At 42.2% G+C, this 22,583-nt stretch overlaps 1 protein-coding gene across 1 annotated transcript in view; it reads right to left on the reverse strand.

Moving 5' to 3' along the window:
* Positions 1–15,301: 15,301 nt before the first annotated feature.
* MAP7D2 (MAP7 domain containing 2) overlaps positions 15,302–22,583 on the reverse strand; it is a 36,084-nt gene continuing 28,802 nt past the window's right edge. Inside the window, exons 12-18 of the mRNA XM_041472382.1 lie at positions 21,383–21,587; positions 21,161–21,265; positions 19,920–19,973; positions 18,861–18,939; positions 17,982–18,168; positions 16,052–16,331; positions 15,302–15,495 (exon numbers count right to left, since the gene is read on the reverse strand). Of these exons, the coding sequence (XP_041328316.1) occupies positions 16,082–16,331; positions 17,982–18,168; positions 18,861–18,939; positions 19,920–19,973; positions 21,161–21,265; positions 21,383–21,587 (880 nt within the window). The 3' untranslated portion in view covers positions 15,302–15,495; positions 16,052–16,081. The remainder of the gene's footprint in view (positions 15,496–16,051; positions 16,332–17,981; positions 18,169–18,860; positions 18,940–19,919; positions 19,974–21,160; positions 21,266–21,382; positions 21,588–22,583) is intronic.

Here is a 22,583-nt window from a genome sequence, read left to right on the forward strand (position 1 = left end):
GATAGTTTTTAAATATTAATGGGACTCCAAACTTTTATTTTCTTTCCCTTGACTTTTGGAACTGGACCCAGAAAACTTCCCTCTTGGGAGAAATGGCCTCAAGCCTGCTATGAGTTCTCCTTTAATTCCACCCTTGGGATATTAGTGTTTTGACAAGTACAAAATTCTTTCACAAACCTGAAAGGAGTATCTTGAGACAAGTACATCAAAAATGACCAGAAATTGTATGGGATGTGCCAACTTGAACATATGTTCTTCCAGAAAGGCTGTAGATTTTTTACAACTTGCTCTCCTCAACAGAACAATCTTCTATCTCCTGACTTACTCCAGCATGAAACATGAAATTACAAATGACTGCAATAATCTAGCTGCACAGAAGAGAACTGGAGCTCTTTCTAATGCAAAGAGCCCAAAATTAGCAAGCCCCAAACAGCCAAAACCCTGCAGGTAAGAGCACAGACTGAGTAGAAGCAGTTAACTCTCCTGGAGCAGACTATAAATGTGTGCTTTACATGACTTTTTGGTGCCTTCCATCATCACATGGAACAGATAATGGAAGAAACTCTATTCAGGACACACAAAGGGCAAACCAGTACTAATAGTCATCACCAGGGAGCTGCTCCTCAACGCCTTTCATCTGCAGTGAAGGAGATGTCATCCCCCACCCCTTTTGGAGGGATTGCCTGACCACCACCACAAACTTTTCAGAGGAGAGAGGGACAAGCAGGTCTCATAGGCTGGGTCTCATGGCTGACAAGAAGACTGACACTTGCTGTAAAAACTACCCACATCACTATTCTCTCTCTCACTTCACCCAAAAAAGATAAGAAACAGTTCCAAGCTTTTCACTGACTGCCTTCTAGGTGTGGATCAATTGGAAGCTGCAAGAGACACAACGAAGTCTGTATTGCAGCAGTCTGTCAAGAAAGGAGAACTAGGAACTGAGACTCTCAATACCAGGACAACTATGTATTTGACAGAAATACAATAAAATTAAAAGCTCAGCCGCAATCCAGACTTCAAGTTGGGTTTTTTTGTTGTTTTTTTTTTTAGGTCTGCAATACAGAAAGTCATTTACATCATTGTTAAATGAAAAGCATAGCACTGGCAACTTCACTGTGTAGGTTATAAGAGCTGATTCAAAGGCTGTCCCATGCAGGGCCCACTCCACCCACTATCCAAGCAGAACACAAGCCTGGCATGTTCTTGCCCATTCATCTTTGAGGCAAATCTTATCACCTCCAACACCAAATCCTCAGGAAAAAGTATAAAAGCAGATAAACATCTCCCAGCAAACCAGTCTCAATGTTTCTGAACCTGCAACAGGATTCCCGTAGTCAATGCTTCCTAGACAGGCTTCAGTACCATCCACTGTTAGCTCTGCCAGCACATGGAGGTGACTCCCATCTCAAGGCACACCACCTCAGGGAAGGACGTGTAACAGCTTTGAAAGCTATGAGCTAGAAAAGTTAAGTCAAGTTTAAGTCAAGGGCACACACCCAACTGAGTCAAATGAAACTTGGCTGAGGGATTTCTAAACCATTCCCTCTTTTAGAAAACACAGCAGGTAACAGATCAATGCAAATGACTGAGAGCCAAATTTCCATCCTCAGTTCTCTCATAGGTCTCCAATATTCAACAACAGCTCTCTATGATTACAGACCGCTTCTCCTGGGCTTTTATCACTCTTGGAGCACCTTCCACCTCTCCACAGATATGTTTTGAATCTCCACAATATTTTGTGGCAGGTCTGAGGCAACTGCAGTCTCACAGCCTAAATCCTCACCACCAACATCACCAGGAAGATAATCCTTTATATCCCCCCTCCAGTTTTCATGCCATGCTACATTTAAGAAATTTATAGATGTGGTCCACAGCACCTCCCCAGGCAGCTGTGGCACAGCAGCTGGGAATGAAGGGCAGCAATGGCAGGAGGCAGCACCACACTCCTGCTGAATGTGTCACCCCTCAAGGTGAGCAGCTGTGATGCTCCAGTTTCTCTATGAGAGACTGGGCCTCCACAGCAGCAGAAGCACCCCTTCAACCTACCAAACCACATCCACTGTGGCTTTAGAAGTTGTCCTCCTGCTCAGCTTTATCCTTGTTCTTCAGCACAAACTGGGGAAGGCAGGCTTTACACAGCTATCCCAAGGCCAAGGACTGTTAACAGACAACCAGGGCCTCAAGCCAGTGAGGTGACTGTGCCAGGCAGGGGCAGCATGTGGGGATTGCTCTCCTCTGCTTGCTACACAAATAGACAGAGATAAAAAAATTATTGTTCCCCCTTACATTCACAGCAGGATGAAGATTTACTACAGAAAGTACAGGCCTAGCTCAAGCATACAGAATTTCTTAGTGGACCACCAACAAATTCTAAGTAATTGCTTGAAACACACAGAAAATATTCCCCCGTGCCTGCATATTTGAGCAAATGAATAAAAATACCTGAGTAGGTCTCCAGAGCATGTAACTTTTCAGTGAGTGCTCATTTAAAATCGACCCATTTAATTACACTAATTAGCAGGCAATGCCTCACTTTTGCAAAAGAGCAGATCAGAATGCCAACTTGGAAAGACTGAGCAGGATAAATCCCTATCACATAATAAATAAGGTATGTCACTCTCAAGCTACTTTTTTTACACAAAGAAAACCCAACCGATAGATATATTAGTGAGCCATTTCTATAATGTGTTGAATTAGAAGCCTTTAACACCTGTTCAGTACAGAACTTCAAACCTTACAGCACCATACCCAGCCACACCTGCTAACCAGTTTCTAAGGGGACACCAGAAGCATGTTAAATCTGCTTGTGTCAGCCCTAGAGACAGATCATAACAACTTCTTGCCCTACTGAAAGCTCTCCAAAACATACAAACCATGAAGTAAACCTCTGCTTTTTCACCTTGGCATCACACACTACCAGAAAACCAAAATAAGACCCTTCTTTATGCAGAATCAGTGGTGCTGCAGAGCAGCATTGCCAGGAGGCTGGGAAGTCCAGGCTGCCCTCCCCAGTCACACCACAGAAATGCATCTTTGTTGGAAGACTCAGACATGCTTCCTTCCTTCCCTGCAGACAGCAAGCACCTGCTGCCACCCGAGAGGAAAAGCAAACCTAACTGTGGGCAGCCACATCCCTCACCAGCTTGCCTGCAACACCAACACAGCCTATGTTACCTCCTGAGAGGTGAACACCCACAAGCCAAGACTGCACCAAAATCAAGCCCATCTTGTCCCAGCACAGGCACATGGAGAGTTGGTTTGATGACTCTTACAAAAGCAGTGGCAGAAATACCAGTTCTTTTGCTGAAGGCAGATGTGGAGGAGTACATGGACACTCAAGATAGACAGCGGTTTATCAGGATAACAGGGTGTGTCACTAAAGGAAGTTAATTAATTTCAGTTCACCTCATCAACACCAATATTAAAACCAAAGGAAAAAAAATCAAAAAAGTCCTCAAAGGGAAAGAGTCATCTGTGTCCTCTGCCCAGCCCTGTGTCAGGCTGCCACAACATGATCCTTCACCAAAGATCCCTCCATGCCTTTTGCATATTTCTTCCCCTCCCTTCCTGGCATCCTCTTCCCTGTTCTTCCTCCAGCCATCCACACCCAGCAAGACTTTCACAGAAGATTCACTTTTCCTTGAGGTCCACAAACACACAAAGTAAGCAGATAATTAAAATCTCCCAGCAATTTGAGCAGCCTTTGTTTTAAACCCTTATAACTCAGGAATCTGAACTATATTTATGCGGACTTGAGGCATTTAAGAATGGCAGTAGAAATTAGGTGTTGCTGTCCTAGGTGGAGTTGAGCCAAGTGAGGAGACTGCTATCACCAACTCCTTACGAGACATTACCATCCACTCAGATGTGTGCGAAAAAATTGTGCATAATCAACTAAATTACTTAAAGAAGTCTCAAAAACGCTCAGATTTGCTCAAATCAGCATCAATTCATCTTGCTTTGGCTTGACTCAATCTAGAAAATACATTAAACTAAACCAAAGACATACTGGAACTGAGCTATGACTGCTACACAAAATCTGTACCATTCTAAGTTTCTGTAAAGACTTCAACTGGTGTGGTTCTGCGTGTGACAACATATAAATTACTGGAAACAGGGACTGTTGGTATTTATGCATTGCTCACCTCTAAGGTGTCCTTACAGTAACAGTGAGCAGCGACCTCAGCTCTGCGGTGCTGCTGGCCCGGAGGGCTCACAGCAACACGGCTGTTCTGGAACAGTCACGACTCGGGGGCATGGCCGGCAGCCCCGCGGCGATCTGGGTGTGTGCCCCTGCCCTGTGCTTTGTCCCTGGCCCTCCCAAGCCTCCTGCCGGCCCCCGCGCACCGCTCCCCGGCACACACGCTCTGTTCATACAGGCACACACGCGGGGCGAGGCGGCTCCGGGTGCCGCCGTTCCGGGCTACCCCGCCACCAGCAGACCCAGGGCGGTGCAGCACAGTCCCCGCCGAGCTCCCATCCCCGCAGCTCCGCTGCCACCGGCCAGCAGCGCACGGGCCAGAGCGGGGAGCGAGGGCGGCAACCACCGCTCACCTCCCCCCGGCCGAGCTGGGCCGGGCCGACCGCCGGCCCTCGGTGGGCGCGGCGGAGGGCAACGGAGCCCCGAGTGCCCCGGGCCGCTCCTTCCCGGCGCGCAGGCGGCGCTGACGGGGACAATGACCGCGGCTCCCCCTGCCCGCGGCACCGCCCCCGGCCCCTCGCCGGGCCTTACCAGGCCCCGCCGCGGCCGTGGTGCCGCCACCGGCCCAGGTGGCCAACGCACAGGAGCTCTTGCAGGTCAGGAGGGGCGGCGGGGCCGGGCGGGGGCGGCTCCCGCACCGCCCACTGACCGCCCCTCTCACACCGGGGCCCCTTGCCCGGAGCCCCGCTGTGCTGCTCGGGGCGGGCGCTGGGCGGTTGGGTTCGGCCCGCGGTAGCGCGGGGGACGGGGCGCACTGGCCCTTTCCGGGTGTTGATTTCTGAGCAGCCCCTCGCCTGGAATGCCGTGTGGGAAGCAGAGCCCTTGCGTGACACGGGCAGCCAGAGGGTCAGCCGTGTCCTGGGGCACGTCAGGGACAGCATCGCCAGCTGGGAGAGGGAGGATCTGTCCTGTTCTGCTCTGAACATAGGCAGCCTCATCTCGAGCGCCGGGGGCATTTTTGGGCGCCACAGTATTAGAAAGATATAAAGCCATTAGAGAGTGTCTGAAGGAGGCCTACAAAGATGTCAAAGGGTCTAGAGGACAAACTAGGAAGTGGCTGTGGTCACTTGGCTTGTTCAGCCTGGAGGAAACCTCTTTGTGGTCTACAACTTGTTCATGAGGGGAAGTTGGAGGGGCAGGCATTGATCTTCTCTCTGTGGTGACCAGTGTGGCAGGACCTGAGGGAATGGCCCGGTGTTGTGTTAGGAGAGGTTTAGATTGGATATCAGGAAAAGGTTCTTTACCCAGAGGGTGGTTGGGCACTGGAACAGGGAGCCTTGGTCACAGCACCAAGTCTGACAGAGTTCAAGAAGCATGTGGACAGAGTTGAGGAAGCCCAGGCACATGGTGTGGTTGTTGGGGCTGTCCTGTGCAGGGCTGAGTTAGACTCTATTCTTCTGGGTCCCTTCCAGCTCAGAATATTCTGTGGTTCTGGGACCCTGCTCACTGCCCCTTGGGCCCAAGGAGCAGCTGGCAGCTCCTGTGCAGGCCCAACAATGGCCAGAGTGGGGCAGGCCCCAAGGACCTGGGTTTCCTGGGCAGGCATCACTGGTCTTGGCTGCACTGTAGTGGGTCAGGCAGGAAAATCTGGCCCGAAGCCTCCCCGAGGCCAGACAGGTCCGCCCCTGCAGCTGCACCCACTGTGGTGCTGCTCCCAGCCCGCAGGTAAAGCAGCCATGGCTCCCTTGTCCCAGGCTGCTGCTGCTGCTGCGAGGGTCGAGGCACCAGGCAAGGGGTCAGGCAGTGCTCTCCAAGACTTTTTGCAAATTCCTGGAGTTCCCATCAGAACATGCACTAGAGGATAGCAGCACTCTCCTTGCCTGCGATCGGATCAGTCCCAGTGGTGTGAAGGCTCTTTAGGCTGCTGGGATGCATTAATTCCCTCGATTGCCAGTCCTGATAGCCAGCAGGCCCAACAGGTTTGGTGTCAGTTTTTCCTTCAGGAGCTATAAACAACAGAACGACACAGTGAACATACTGTAACCCTTTCAAAACAAAGTATCTTCTTCTGGCTGAAAACCACTCAGAAATAAATTTCTAGATCACACAAAACCGAGACACTGATGCTATCTAGATTGGATTGGTGTCTGAGGCTTTTGGTCAAGGATCTTGAATACTACTTTGGTGTATTGCCAGATCAACTCATTAATATAAATTTGATTCAGCACAGATGCAGGCACACAATTTTGTTTTAGACCAAGCATGGTTTTGATGTTGGTTTTGTATTTTTACAGGAGCTAAAGGAAGATGGGTGATACCTGATACAGTATCATTACAACTGCAAAGGCAGGCGATATCTGATCTGGTGTAAAGCTTACCAAGTTAACCTTGTCAACATTTTTTTTTAAACAATCTAATTTAAGCCAAAAAAAGAACAAGACTCATCACTCTGTGTTACGCAGTATTGACATTTTTGATCCAGCTGAGAGCCATAGTGTTGCATTTACTCTGTCATCACGCCATGACCTAAACAGGTTGAAGTTATATTCACTGAATATGGAGTGGAGAGGAAGGGTTGCTTGCTCTTGGCTCCCCTCAAAGGGATGGTCTCAGTTTCCTTATTCTGACAACCAGTGTGAGCTGCAGCTTTGGCTGTCCTTTGGACTTCTGGCTGCTGACGTCTTCCTGTCCTTCTTTTATAGCACTGATCTTTAGCAGTGCTTTATCTTCAATTTTCTGCCTTCTCAAGCCCGGGAGGTAGGTGGGACTGAGGGATCCCTTGTCACAGCTATCAATCCATTTGCTGTCTTTGTCTGCAGGATCCTGCTCGGTTCTCTGTGGACTCAAACACAAGGAATCCCATGTGATTTCTGTATAAAAGAATTTCCTGCATTCAAAAGACTTTGAAATTCTCATATAAAATTTTAAGATTATTTTTAAATTTAGCTGTAGCATTTCCTCAATTAAAATGGACTGCAGAAGATTTACTGAGCCATAGGGCACAGAATTACAGTGACAAGCTGCACCAAAAACCACTTGCTTCCTCTTTGCCATGCTGGAATTTTTGTTAATAGAAGTTCAGGATGAGAACGGGCTTCGTGAGCTTTAGATGGAGAAAGTGAGACTGAAGCAGAGAGATGCCACTGATCTGCACTTTGCCAAAAAACCTGGTCCAGCCTGGGTGGCTCCACCAGATAAGGTGCAGCCCCAGTTTGCCATATATAGCAATATGTGGGATAATCACTATATAGGCAGCCACCCTTTCATTATCAAGATTCAGAAAGTTGAACTAACAGTAAAAAAGATTTGGGTTTATTCACTGCTTCAGCTGGTGTAATGGTTTGCCAGACCTCTGCATGTAGGGGACTACCTCTGCACTGAGACTTAAAACTAAGCAGATGTGAAACTAAAACTGAGCTCTCGGTACAGACACACAGCCTCTGTGTGCATAGGATAATCTTCTACATGACATAAAATATAAATATATATATATAATGTATATATATATATATATTTTATGTATATATATAACCAGATTTCATTATCAACCTATTTATTGATGTTGCCTCAGATGGTCTTGATCCAACTCATATTTACAGATAGCAGGATGGATACTATCCTGATGGATAGTAAGTACACAAGGATCTCTGTGGTTAGGACCATGTAGTCTAAGTAAAAAACAACTTACACATACTTTACAAGTTAAATTAATATTTAAATCAGTGTCTATTAGTAGCTTCACAGCATCATTATTCTCCACCTCTAAATTGGGAAGGCTATTCTATTGCACAAGACTTGGCAATTACTGCTTATTAAGACTAATTATTTTAATCTATTTCCATGTTTTATTTCTAATTAAGTATCATTAGAATAGAGAATCACTTTCATATTCCTTTAATGCTTAATTTAGTAAACATTCCCTTTGGAAAGAGCACAACTGTGGTTTGCATGCTAAATACTTGGAAATGATGAATGGAAGTTACCTAAAATTCAAAAGCAGGAACTAGCCCTTGACAGCAGACAGATCTGTTCTTTCAAGGAGGTATTTAATTTTCCACATAAACTGTTACTCTTCACACTGACCTTTGCTGAACCATATTATGCTAATTAAAAAAAAAAAATCTCCTTGATTGCTGGCAAGGTCAGGCACAGAAGCAGGCAGAGAACAAGGAAAGTGCTCCCTAGGCTGTGCTGGGGAGCATCACCTGGACTTTCCTGCAATTCCTGGGCTGACCACCACAGCAGCTGCTGCTGAACACCTGCTCTCCACTGAGGTGCACCAGATAAGCGACATTAAAATCTTGTTGTGGAAGGGTTTGGCTTGGTTGTCATACACAATTCAATTTGGTGTCTACAGACAGAGCCTGTAGATGGTGACAGTTAAAAGGGAAGAAGCATCTTGGAACAGTGAGAGAGGGTCTGGTGGAATGAACACCCACAAGATGATTTTGATCCACCATCAAGATCTGCTGTCCAAGGTTACATCATGGTTTTACCAAGTAACCTCTCTTAATACCTAAAGGGAAACGTTTTCTTTTGCACCTCACTATCTTGTCATGCCTCCTGATTCGGTTTGCATGGCTTCATTAACTTGGATCTCTGCTTTTGAAGGAGTTTCACATTCATGTTTTCTTCTTCTGCCTCTCATCCATTCCTACCCCTTAGTGCAGTCAGGACTTTTTTTATCAAAATGCTTTCACTGAACCACAGAGTGTGTCTCCTGTTATAGAACTGCCTAATTCTTTGCAGGCATGTTGGTCGTTTGCTTCTTCTAGTGGTAGTAATAAAAAAATATTTCTATCATTCAGTAGAACAAAATTAGCTAAACCTCTAAATCCCCAGCACAGGAGCATCAGCTCTCTCTCTTCATTTATAAAAAATTAGACACTGGGGTTTAAGTCTACTCCTGAGGTTATTTGTCAAAGGAATGTCAAATCTGTAATACCTTATGCAGAAACTTCAAATCTGTAGTACCTTATGCAGAGAAGACAAGAATGTGTTCCAGAATGAAGCAATAACACCCAAATTCAGTCATAAGAACTTACTTTATCAGTTTTCTGTGGACACTTTTCCAGTCTAGGCTCAAAGCAATAGATAAGGACTTCCTCCTTCATCGAGGAAATACATCCTACATTTTTAGCCTCGAAATTTAAGGAAAGCTGGAAAGTAATTGTTTAATTAAAACCTGAAGTGAGAGGATGACTAACTGCATGACTTGGCTCCGATAGCATCACCAAATTACTCTTCAGAAAGAGCCTCCAGCAAGCCTGGGCTCTCATGACGTAACAAAGCCAGTGTTTTATTTATAAGGTTATCGTGGCTTTCCTGTAACAACACATGAAAATGTGCCATTGCTGCTGGGCATACAGCCCGTGTGAACTTGGTAGGGTGTTGGCAAAATACCAGTGAAAACAGTCTCAGTGTATGAACTAACACCAATGTGTGACATAAATGCAGTAAGAGGATTTTAAAAACAAAGGCTTTGAGCTTATCATCCAAGAGGCCAAAGCAGATGAATTGGAGGAGGAAGGCAGAGGTGCAAAAAGGCTGCAATTCTTTCCTTGTGCAAGAGCCAGGTCTTGGAAAGATGACAGAAGAAGAAATTGCAGTAAAACGGCAGGATGAAAATCTGACTGAGGAGACAGAATATTTCAAAATGTCCAGCTTGAGACAACATTGTGGGCATGACTGATACTGATTTGTCTTAGGAATTTTAATAGTAATTATGTGGTAATAAATATGTGCCAAGTGTCTTAGCATTTTTCAATGACTGTGACCTTCACCCATTCATCAGCTTATTTATTTGCTAAATCCACCAGCAGTTTCCTTTGCTACAGGACACCTGCCCTAAAGCCCAGCACTGGCCCAAGAACATTGGCATAAATTAACCTTGTAAAACTGTAGGTTAGAAATACAAACGTTGCTTGCCAGAAGGGAAGAACTACTGACCAAGTCTTCAGCTGGGGAAGTTTTAGCCATGTCTGACCAGGACTGTACCTGTTGCTCATGCCAGCAGGGTTTCAGTGCTGGCCCGGACACACTACTGCACACAATCAGTCTTTGAAAGACTCCTTGGACTTCTGTTCCTCTGCCAGCTGTGGTGTGGGCAGTCTTTGTCCAAGAACTGAGAGAACAAACCCATTTCAGCAGGCAATGGCCAGAATTTGTATTCGTTTGAATTTCTGTATTTAAACTGGTAAGAGGTCTAAGGAGAGAAAAAAAAAAGTGAAAATTATTCCTGATTGAGATTTCACACCAGGAAAATTAGAAGTTACTCCACAGAATTTGGTGGTATAAACCCCCACAGCTTAGCATATTTAAGGTGCTAAAAATGATATTCCAGACAATACTGCCATCTGTATTTCAAGAGAGGTTACTCTGAAAAGGGATGTGTGTGCATGTTTACACGGGGTTACAGGTATTGCCCTGATCCTGCTTACTGTGCTCTCACTGAATTTGGTGAGAGAAGCTTTTATTCCTAGGGGAAAAAAAAAAAAAAAAAAAAGATACAGACAGAGTAATTTCCCAGATTCTGAATATCTCTTCCATACATTATTTTTTTTCTTCAGTTATGCAATTTTATGTCCCTTGGGTCCATTATTGTACAATGTCAATAACCTACAATTGCAGTGGACTTCAAGTTATTCTTGTGGGCACAGCAAGATCTAAAGTGATAAGCAAAGCTGCTGGTTTAAGCTATTAATGTAACTATTTAAAAAACTTAGAGAAAGAACTTCCTGATCCTGGAACACACAGTTCATTGCTTATTGCTCCTTCTATTCCTTGGATCTCTCCTGTATCATAGTTAGTTTTTCTCTGGAAATCATTAAGGCTTGATTATAGCAAGGATACACATCTATTTTTGTAAAGCTCCCAAGTGAACATGACATGCTATCTTCCAGAGCCTCTATTTTGATCCTGAAAATTGCAGGCCTCAGGTTATCATCAAACCTACTAGATTAAAAACATTACTAAGCTCAGTCTTGAATAATCAAAATGCTATAAAACATATACAAGCTGCAGAGCAAACAAGTCTGCTGGGAAGAAAACAATTATCTAAAATTCTGGTGATCAAGAAACCATTTTCTTATACTTTAGGTAATCGTTTTTAAAAGCTTAAATATAATTTCTCTAAGAGTTTCTGCCTGCAGTTTTAGGACTTTTCCACTTCACATGCTTTAACAGACATGTTAAATTGGAGTGAACAGCATCACCTACTCTTCAGCTGTAGGACATCGTAAGGATATGATAAATGATTGATGGGATAAAAAACTGGGGGAGAAATGAACATTCTGGCTCACTGTGTTCTGGACTGGCATTATTGCACTAACAGCAATAACAAAAATATATCTGAATATTTAAAGTTTTCTGTTATTTTTAAGTGTATGTATTCTGGAGAGATTGAATTTAAATCCTGCTTTCCTGAAGATTAAAAAGAAAATCCAGAGAAAATTGCATTCAGTCATAACATACAATATATTTTCCAGAGTTTAGCATTGTGGCTCAGCAGTAATAATACACTTTTCAGAATTTAATATTGATATTGAAAATCAACATCCATCCCCAATGTCAGATACCTGACACTGCCCCTTTATGTCGCTTTGTGCACCCATGAACAGTGGCAGCATAGGTGAACCACCACTCTCCACGCTGGTTTTGGAGGCAACCAACAGCCTGAACAACATTATGTGAAACGAAAGCCAATGAAGAGACTTTTTCAGTTCCCATCTTGCTCCTGAACAGGGAGGGAGAAGAGAGAAGTAAGGCAGAAGTCCCACAGGTCACAAATCTGGAAAAGGAGCAGTATATTGCCACTGATTCGTGCCGCTTACAGGGGAGGGAGAAGAGAGAAGTAAGGCAGAAGTCCCACAGGTCACAAATCTGGAAAAGGAGCAGTATATTACCACTGATTCGTTTGTGCCGCTTACAGCACAGTCTCCCTCTTGTGCAGGACACAGGCCAGGCTTAGAGAAAACAAGATACAAACCTCAGAGTCTAGATTTCAGCTCTTGAACACTGAACTACCTACATTTTAATACAGTTTAAACCTTAATGAGAAGGATGTCTTCCTCTAGGGTTTCCAGGTTGCTGTGCTGCACTGAAGCCCAGTTATCCTGGGATCTCAGGCTTCTCCAAACAGCATGATCAATGCTGAAAGCCACTGTGTCACCTTGGCCAGTAGAAAAGCTGCAGTGCCACACTGACAATGCCTGGAACAGGAGTGGGGTGGTGGCAGGGACACCTGAGCTGTAGTTGCTGTCAAGATGGGACTGAGGTGGGGTGGGAAGCAGGGAAAGGTGCTGCTCTTTTTATGAAAGGGGGAAGATCCCCACCCTGCCAGCCAGAGTAGGAATCTGTGCTATTTCTGCAGCTTTCTGCACACATCTCATTTGTACAATTAAAGGAGAAATGATGATGCCCCCTGCTTCTAGCTGTTCATCACCAGCTGAAAATACAGCCTGGGGGTCCAGATCCACCCCTCACTGGTGCAATTTTATTTTGAAATTAACTCCCTGGGGAGACAAGGGATCTGGTCAGAGCCTCCACTGCGGTCCAAGGCAAGCTCTGGATGCCATTTCCCTGGGCAACACCATATAAAGTGCTGAACCTAATCAGAAAGCTACTGTGATGCCCAGTTACCCCACAGGTGTTATTTACCTATTAGAAACTTACTAATAGTTATATAAAGTAACAGCAGAAAAGCTCTATCAAGGACTTGTGTGAATCAATAGTGATCCTTTGCTGCAGCTGCAAGACCACTGACAAATTCAAAGTAAAGCTCATTGCACAGTCTTGATTCACAGCAACAAACAATGGGATGGTGCTGCTATGAAGAAGTTACATCAGTAAAAGAAAAAAGAAGCAATTTAACCCCTCAGCTGAGAGTACCTACTCCAGATATTCAGCCAAATTTGAAAAATTACATTTGAAAGCGAATATAAAGGTAAATATGCAATTTCTTCACAAATACTCCTCTTGTTTCCTTCAATCTTAGTAAATAATTGAGTGGACAAATAACATGAATGTTTTGAACGTTTCAGGAGTCAATACAAATGAAATTAATTGTCACCATGGAAAGTATTAATATACTTAATCATAAAATCAGATTGTCTCATTTGCAATTTTGACTGAAGTGATGGTTAAAAAAAATGTTTTAAAAAATCTCCTCAGCATTTCACTAGAGAACTACTAGCAGCTCCAGGCTGGTCACTTTCCAAGCAGCAGTGTGTGCACATAGCTTGAAGACATGGTTAAAAAAAATGTTTTAAAAAATCTCCTCAGCATTTCACTAGAGAACTATTAGCAGCTCCAGGCTGGTCTGGAGTTCAGCATTTATGTCATGGGTACTCTTACAGAACAGCTCTTGCACACTAAACAGAAGTGTCTACTTACCACAGCTCTCAAGTCTTCTTTTGCGTATTTTCTCTGCCAGAGAGCAGAGGCTGGGGCTGCAAACTGGCCCTATACTGTCACCAGCCCTCTGGATGCCACAGTTTGGAGTCCTCACCTTAAGGCTCTTTGGCCACCAGCCTGCATTTCCCCAGTGTATTGGCAGCACCTCAGAAAGCAAATTAATATATGGCAATGGGAACAATGGTGAAATATTCTGAGGTTTTGTCAACCACTCCTTCATTCAGCAGTATACCTTCCTTCAGAAAATACCTCAGAACAAATTAACACACATGTAATTTTAAATCAGTCATATTGTTGTGGGAATAAAAAGTGCTAAGAAACAAGTCAGATTCATAAATGAAAATGTATTTCACCTTTATACATGCTATACAGGTCATGCAAATACAGAAATCTACAGGTTATACAATGACACCATAGTAAAATATAATATGACATTTGTCAAACACAGTGTATTACAGCGAAACAAACTGTTTCTGTTTGTTTATTACTTAGGAAATAGATGAAGGACTAATTTGGAAGACACAGTACCATGCTACAGCTTACTGCACAGTCAAAAGAAAGTATTTCTTTTAAGTACACTAACATAAATAGAGCTGGGTTGTTGTAGGTATGATTTTTTTAGGCATTGCACATCATGTCACTGGTTGCTTTCCCACGGCTGACTTTTAAGAGCACAAGAATGGTGCTACAACTGAGGTCAATCTATGCTGTGAACTCTTACACATGGAAAAAAAAAAAGAAAAAAAAAAGCCAAACCCCCCCCCCCCCCCAAGTGTTCACATCTTTTGTGTTAGCGTCCAAATAGAGTTGTATTTATAATTTATTCTTATAAGGGACTGGACAAAATGTCCTCAAAGCAGCACCTGATCTAGCATAAAGGTTCACCAACAGAAATAAAGTTAACACTGTGCAGCACATGACGTCCTGACCTTGTACATCTTGATGTGGACTGTTCCATACAGATGTTTACAGAACGTTAAGGGCGCCCAGTGTTCCCGACATGCATTTTGGCCTTTGTGTTTCTGACACTCACATATTGTTTTGCTGCTGACCAAATCCCATTTTGTTGAGCCTACAGGAAGACTAAATACTTCTCTGTGTGATAGAAAGCCCACTGTTATCAATCAAGTGTCTGCATATTCAAAGGTTAATGTGTCACCCTCCTGATCACTCACTCGGATCTACTACAGCTATACTACACATATATTAAGGGGATATACTTGGCATTTTGCCTACTTTGCTTACAAGTGTTACACAAATATGATTTCAAACACAGTTGATAGTTGCTCCCAGACTAAATAATATTAACTGGTAAGTGCCACTAGTGACTAAAAGTGTCAACATAATCAAAAAGGGATAGTTCCCCCACTCCACAGTCAATAAGAAGGCTCTTTTGATTCCAGCAGCTATATGTTTTTCAAGCCTCTTCAGCTACAGTTTCGAATTACACACCTCATAAAAGCTGCCAATAACTCCTTATTAAAGACAAAAAAAGATAGGCACAAAACTAAAGTACAGTATATTATTTTGTTTCAATGCACTGTGGGCAAACCCCATCATTATTTACAAGAAAAAGATGTCTAAATGGATGTATGATCAAGCTTAGGAAGGAATTATTTAAAAACAAAACGCACAGGTAAAAATCACAGTGAAGTGTTGAGATGAATTTTAAATTAAAGAAGAAATAAGTGCTTTATTAGCAGCTAAAGCTCAAATTCTAATGCACGCTGTCTTCCCTGAAAATCAAGGCTCTAGATCATTGGTTTCTACCAAAAGCAGACAATTATTCAACATATTCCCTGGGAAGACAAGTTCTATTCAGCTCTGATTATTTGAAATCCAGTGTTCAAGGACTGCAGAAGCTTTTTCAATTGACAAGCTCATATTTTACTGCCAGTAGCATCACAGGGATATATATCCTCCAGAAATGGTTACCTCTGTCAATCAAAAAGAGAGAAGAATATCAAGTCAGCTACACAAGTGAGATGACCTCAGTTTTGCTATTTAGATAATATACTCTTCCAAAAAACCTGACCATGGCTTTGTACTTTGAAACTGTCACTGAAGCCTGCTATGGGTTTTTACTATGCTGACTTTTCAGGCTATGTGATTCTACACTGCAAGTTTTACAGCAGCAGAGAAAAGAGTAAGCAGCAGCAATAACTACCATGGCCTAGACTGGTCCCACTTTTAACTATTTTCTTCATGCAAATAAGCTCCAAAGACATACAGGGAAGGTATTGTATTAATGAAGAAATTCTGGATGCCTAAAGGAAATGTTTCCATTTACCAGATACTTGTGGTTGCTATGATACAGTCAGTTTGCATATGATGCCAATTTACAGGCAGCTGCAAATCTCAAAGATTATGTTGAATTTAAATACCTAGGAGAACAGCTTTCTTTCTCTCCCCACACTGCCATGTACAACAAATGCTGGAAGCTGGGAAGTAATCACAGCAATTTATCATAAGATGTTTATCACAATACTGTACCTGTATCTGTTCTGCTGAAAAGCGAGGCTGTCAACAGATAGAATTAAGTGTATTTTCTTGTCCTGGGCTGTTAAATCCCTCAATCAAGTTTTTGTTACAGTCATCTAGGCTAAGGGTATCACTGGACATCTTGGAGTAGGTAGCCTGGCCTGTGAAATCCAAGAGGTCTTCAAGAGCCTTGGCATTACTTGTCCCATTTTGGTCCAAAGAAACACCTGGCATGAGTTCATTCATGGGTGAGTATTCAGGGATAGAAATAAGTTCTTCTTTTGAAACCGGGCTATACAAAAGATAAAGGAAGAAAGACACAGAATTAGAGATCTCTTAACTTTTCATTAAGCAACAATCAAGTTAAACCTCTGACTGTTCAAAAACTATCAGGCATCTTAAGGCAGCTGCAGCAAGCTTTTACCTAGAGAATGTCCTAATCCAAAGAAAAAAGATATTGGGCTGTTCAGGACGGAAGGTCATACCTAACCTATCCCTTAATGATTAAGGTTTGTGGTAGCTGTGTAGCATGAGCACTCATCTCCTAAACCCACATGGTCTGATAGCTTACTGAACTGAGTTTACTGATCATTATTTCAGTCCCTGCACTATTCCTTTACCTAAACATTTATTGCATCTTTCACATTACTGTCCTGATCCTGCAAACGCTTCCTTAAAGCACATACATTTCAAAACTTAAAAAGTTATTTCTTAAGACCTTATGATATACTTCAGACATAGAAATCCCATAATTAAACTTAAGAAATGCTGCAACCAGCTGCTTCACAGAGACTAGCAAGGCTAGTGCATTTTAGTTTGGAGAAGGCAGAGGAAGGCTTTCACAGACATTTCTTAAACGGTGGTGGTGGTGGTGGATGAGTTGAGGGCAAAACTATCGTGCATGAAATCCTACAACACTAAACGCAAGTGTTGTCCAATGCCACCAGTAAGAAACTGGGTTTAACAGGGCTCAAAGAACATAATCTACCAGTGAGACTGTACTGTACAGACTGCTTCCAGGTGAGGTCCTAGACACAAAGAGCTGGTAAAAAAAAAGGAGTAGGAAAAACTCAAAGGCAACTCGTCAACCAATGGCCACTTAAAAGGCCAAGGCAAACTTGTGCCCTCAATATCCCTAAGGCTGCACTTCAGTGACCTGGGACTGCAGGAAGTGGTATGCTCATGTGCTCTCCCTCACTGGTTTTTCTTACTGATACTCTCTGAGACCAAATAATGGGCTGCACAGTCTTCTGGTTGGTCCCAGCAGGGCTTTTCTTATATATTTATGCATATTTGCTGGAAACACTGAGACAGTATAAGAGGTTCAACTGGATTACTGATTAAGGAAGAACAGTATTAAAATTCCATGTTTAAAATTCAGATCTAGCTTTGACTTAGCAGCCTTAAATTGACTGCCTAGATATATATGTAAATAAAAAAAACTTAAAATTAAAAATCCTTCTTTTCTGCACGTCCTTCCATCAAAATGTGAGAGTCTGATTTCCATACATTTCTACTTGTTAAGTACTTCAAATTCTACATCGATTATTTTCTTTATTCTGTTTGTATGGAGGCAGAAATGCTCATGAATCACAGCTATGCAGCCAAATTAAAAAATAGTGACATCAGAACAGTATCTACAGTATCTGCTTTCACAAAACTGTCTGAAAGGTTTGGGCAAACTTGCATGGAATCCATAAGTAAGGACTGTGGAAGGATTTCAGAGTTCCCTCTCCCAAATATGTGAGAGTGAGATGAGGTTTTGTGGCTCTTGTGCCAAACACCCAGGAGCATCCTGGCAGGAGCAGAACACAGCCAGTGCACACCCAGCTGTCACCGTGGGGGCACATGAGAAGGAAAGCAGTAAAGTGTTAACAAACAAAACCCAAAATCCTGTGTCTCATATGAATTCCACAGCCCTGTAGGTAGATCCAGTCTGTACCTCACATCCATGGACTGAACCTCATCTGTTGAATCTTCCATGCTGTTAGATTTCCCATCAACAGCTTCCAGCTGAATAAGTCCTGAAACTGACTTCAGTCCATTAGCAACTACATCTTGGGAAGGGATTACAGAAGCAGCACTTTCTAAGCTTTTATTTTTTAGGCAGGTTGCCAATCCATTGATCTCTGTAAAAGAAAGTTAGAGTTATGACAGTAGAAACTTTATTATTTAAAAAGTTTTAAGTTATAGATTGAGTAGAAAGAAAGACTGATAATGCAGTAGACTCTGTTTAATCCATGACTCATCATACTGTACTGTCATTCCTCTATTCCACTCCAAAACTGCTCTTTACGCTACATCTTTTAAATTTGAGGAAACAGGAAGAGAATGTTCTATCCTTTATGTCATGTGGTAAAAACCTTAGCCTGGGGAAGTAAACAAAATATAGATAGTGTCAGATATATTTTATTTAATAATCCTTTAACTTCATATAGGGTTTTTTTAATGAAGTGAAATTAAATGTAAGATTTAGAGTCATACTCTAAAAAGCTTGGTTGTGTGCAAAAATTTTCTACCTAAATTTGAAGGTAGGTTGCAGCCATCAAACCAAACACCAACATTGGCAGACTAGAACTTTTTATTTACAAAAAATGCTACATCAGGTACTAAAATGGAGGAGAAACTTTATTCTGCTTTTGCTTAAGTGGCAAAGCAAAGCTGTCTCCAGTTTCTAACATTTGTCACTGATACAAATGCAGCTGTTCTTTCTGAGATGAAAGCAAAGAACTTATGATAATACACAGTGCTCTGCCTCAGATCAAAAAATCTGAAGAGATTCAACTGTGAAAACAGGTCAGAAAAGTCTGGCAATTTTTACCTGGCTGGTTGAGAACAAGGGCCTTTGGTTGCTTTTCCACATTCAAAGTTGATGGGATCTCCAGTTTTGGCTCTTCCTTCTGAAATCAAATGACTCAGCTGTATTAGAGGGAGGACTGTAACGTTCATGGAACTGATTGGACTCAAAACTTGTCAGACTGCCCAGGGCCACAGGATGACAAAGACCATCAACAGCAAGACAGGACCTTTTTTTCCCTTTTTAGTTAGGCATAGCTTTTTTTTTTTTAATTAAAAAAGAAAATATTCTCTGAAAGTAACTGAACAGTTTCCTTAGTAGATTAGTGTGGTAATTACATATTCTCTGAACAGAGAGAGACACAGCTCTCCCAGGATTTTCCTGGGAAGCTATGAGAATCTGTGAGAAAGCTCAGAGAAAGAATTAAAGCAATTATTATCTCAATCTCAGCAGGCAATCTCTGTTTGTCAAAGATGTTTACAAGAAGGAGTTGTCCCTTCTTGACCAATAGGTGAGAGAAAACTCCTAAAAGCCAATCAGGTCTTAGGTGCACCATTGTTTCTACAAGAACTATGAATTTCTAATAATAAAGTGCTTTTTCATGCCTTCTCATGATGGAGTCTCCTTATCACCTTTGTCTGTCCCTCATACCCCTTCAGTGATAGATTAGAAATGAAAACCTGACTGTCACTCCTTAGCTGGACCCAACTGCCTTCTTTTCATTCCCGCATTCCTGACAGGGTAACAAAGAGTGCTCAGTAACTAATTCACTGGCTGGTACAAAGCAGGGAGACACATCAACAGCAGCAAACATTACAGCTCCAGCTTGCAGGAAGGAGCTGTTGCCTCTTGCTAGGTAGTGAGGGGGACAATTATCCTACCTGCAAAGGCTGCATAAAAGCTGTGTCTCTGTAGTGGTGGCTGTGACACATCAACAGTTATTCTCAGTTTGAAATGCATCTAAAATGTGGGCCTAGACTGTACCTAAGTACACTTACTAACATGCAACTACTCTAGAATTTAATTTCCACATATGATAATAAAACAAAACACAAAAATCTGCAACCACATAATGTTTCATACCTTTATTTCTGGGGTTTCACTCTTCCTTGTTCTCTTCATTATTTCATCTATTCTCTATAAATCAAAATAAATTTCAGGATGAGATGGCAGACAGAATATGTAACACAAGAGACAGGGGAAAAAAGACAAAGAACCTTTTCTTTACTGTCATGACATCCTCTCTGCCTGTCTTGGAAAAGGGAGAACAAATAAGAAAAATAAAGAAAATTAAAGATGGAAAACATCTTGCAGCTGGCTTTAACCTACCAGATCTTACAGAACATGACTTTCTCAGCAGATGCACTTTAGAAACAAGTATTTTAATATATATATACTGCAAAGGTGTTTGCAGCTATAAGTTATGCTCAGTTCTGCAACAAGACATTTGTTTAAAACCAACAGTGGTTATTTTAATCTAGCTGCTTTTCCAACTATTTCCAAACAGTGCCTTTAAAAATAGTTAGCCTTTTTGGAATAGAAGAGAAAAATGAAATATCTGAAGTTATTCTTGCTAGAAATGTGTAAGGCATTATCCTAAAATACTTTTGTTTTCCCTCTTTCTTCATTAAAAAGGAAATGTTATTTGAGATGTAAAACACTTTGGTTTGATATTCTAATCTGCAACAGCAACATGCCTCCAGTTCAGTGGTAAACAGTTTAAAACATATTGGAATAACATGTATGAATAGATGATTTGTAACCAGACAGGGGTTCTGCAGCTGTTCTCCTTCCTGCCACACAGCTGTAAACAAAGCTAATTTATGCAGCTTCAGGCACTTCCGTGTGCAGCAGTGGCCAGACAATCCTGTTCCTCTGCATAATGCTACCAGAGACAGCCAGGTGGGGGAAAAACTGTTTGTTAATCACAAACTTTCTCAATTTATGACACAGAGCTTTTGTTGAGCAAGTTTTAAACAAAGTCACTCATGTTTCTCAGTAGTTAGTGATGTCCTGGGTTGGACAGCAACTGACATTTGCCTTGGCATGCCATTCCTTGCTTGTCTCAGGCATTTAACTTTCAGGTAGAGGCTGGCTCTGTGTTTGTTCAGTGCCTAGGAGAAAGTCATTTGCCTCAGGCAATTCCACTTTGTTACAAATTTTGATGTCCATGTTCCTCTAACAGGCAAGTAACAAATACTATGTCTGCCATAACTATTCACCTCTAATCCCTCCAGATTATTGTTATTAGATACTACTGGTGCTTCCTGGGTTATGTACTTAAACAAGAAATGAAATAATTATCCTGAGATGCAAATACTCACCTTCTTCCGCTCCAGCCTTTCTTGCTCAATTTGCTGCATGATTTGTTCCCTTTCAAGACGAAGCTGTTCAGCTGCCTCACGGGCTTTGATTTCTGCTTCTTCCCTCTAATCAAAATGTGTAAAATATGTTAGGGCCATTATTTATTTCAGGCAGACTAACAAATATTAAGAAGTATTTTCTTTACATGTATAAAAAATTCACATTTCTGTTTGAGATGATACCTGTTTCTCCAGCTTGGCTTGGAGCTCTTTTTCTTGCTTTTCCTTTAACATTTGTTCTTCCTCAGCTCTTCTTCTGGCTTCCTCTTCTGCCTTTTTTCTAGCTGCCTCTTCTTCACGTTTTCTTTCCTCCTCCTTCTTACGAGCTTCTTCTTCCAGACGAAGTCTTTCTTCTTCTGCCTTTCTTTTCTGCTCTTCTCTTTCAAGCCTGCAAAAAATGTAACAGAAGGTTTGAAAGGCTTCATCTTGTTTAGCATGAATCCTATTGAATGTACATCAGTAACTGGTAACACATGCATCAGCACATATTTTCATTAAAGATGCCAGGATACAATGAAGACATTGAGCACATGCTCAGAATTCAGGTTGCTATCAAGGTTTTACTTCAATCTTACTTTAAATGCCTGAAATATTTCATAGAAGTTATCATTTCCATTGAAAAAAACCACGTGTGATCAAAGAAAACATTCCTGTTCTAATTTCAATTAGAGTGTCAATAATAAAATTAAGTTTCAAAAACAAAGACAACCCTCTTCCCCTATACTTGATACCCAGAATGCTGGTATCTATAAACAAGTTCTTTTATCCTTTGCTGCATCTGAAGATAAACAGATGGGATGAGTAGCAGCAAATTCCACAAAACACAGTGGAATACTGGAAGGAATGGGTCTAAATCCCACCTGTGTTGTTCCCTGGCCCACTGAGGGGCATCATGCTCCTTAAGAATTGTTTTTCAAGTGATCATTCTTATCATTCTATCAGGCCAAACTGGCAGGAGCTGGTCATTCCACTCCCACCCTGAATCAAGGGTTTAAAGAAACTGAAAGAGTTAAAAGTTTAACTAAATTTAGTTAGGGGGGATTGAAACAATTAAGAGTATAGCACAAAGAGTAGAAATAATAAGGGAGAGTTAATTATTAGCAGATAAAGTAGTTAAGGCTAGAGTGATGTATCACCTGCCTGTCTTTACTATGTTTAAAGAAGCAGCATGGGATGTGGATTTAATTGTGAAAAAGAAGAGGACCATAGCCTGCACCTGGGCCCCCAAACCTGAGCTATAGCCAAGGGGTCCAAAACCTGCCAACAAGGCAAAAGTAAAAGGACACTTTGACCTCAGAAGACCACGACCCATTTCAAAACCCACCAACCCATGTGAGGTGAAAGACTGCGTAAGCGTGAAGGAACTTTGGACTCGGTTATAATA

This window comes from Pyrgilauda ruficollis, unplaced genomic scaffold (genome assembly GCF_017590135.1).
Source record: "Pyrgilauda ruficollis isolate IOZ18807 unplaced genomic scaffold, ASM1759013v1 scaffold29, whole genome shotgun sequence".
Lineage (NCBI taxonomy): Eukaryota > Metazoa > Chordata > Aves > Passeriformes > Passeridae > Pyrgilauda > Pyrgilauda ruficollis.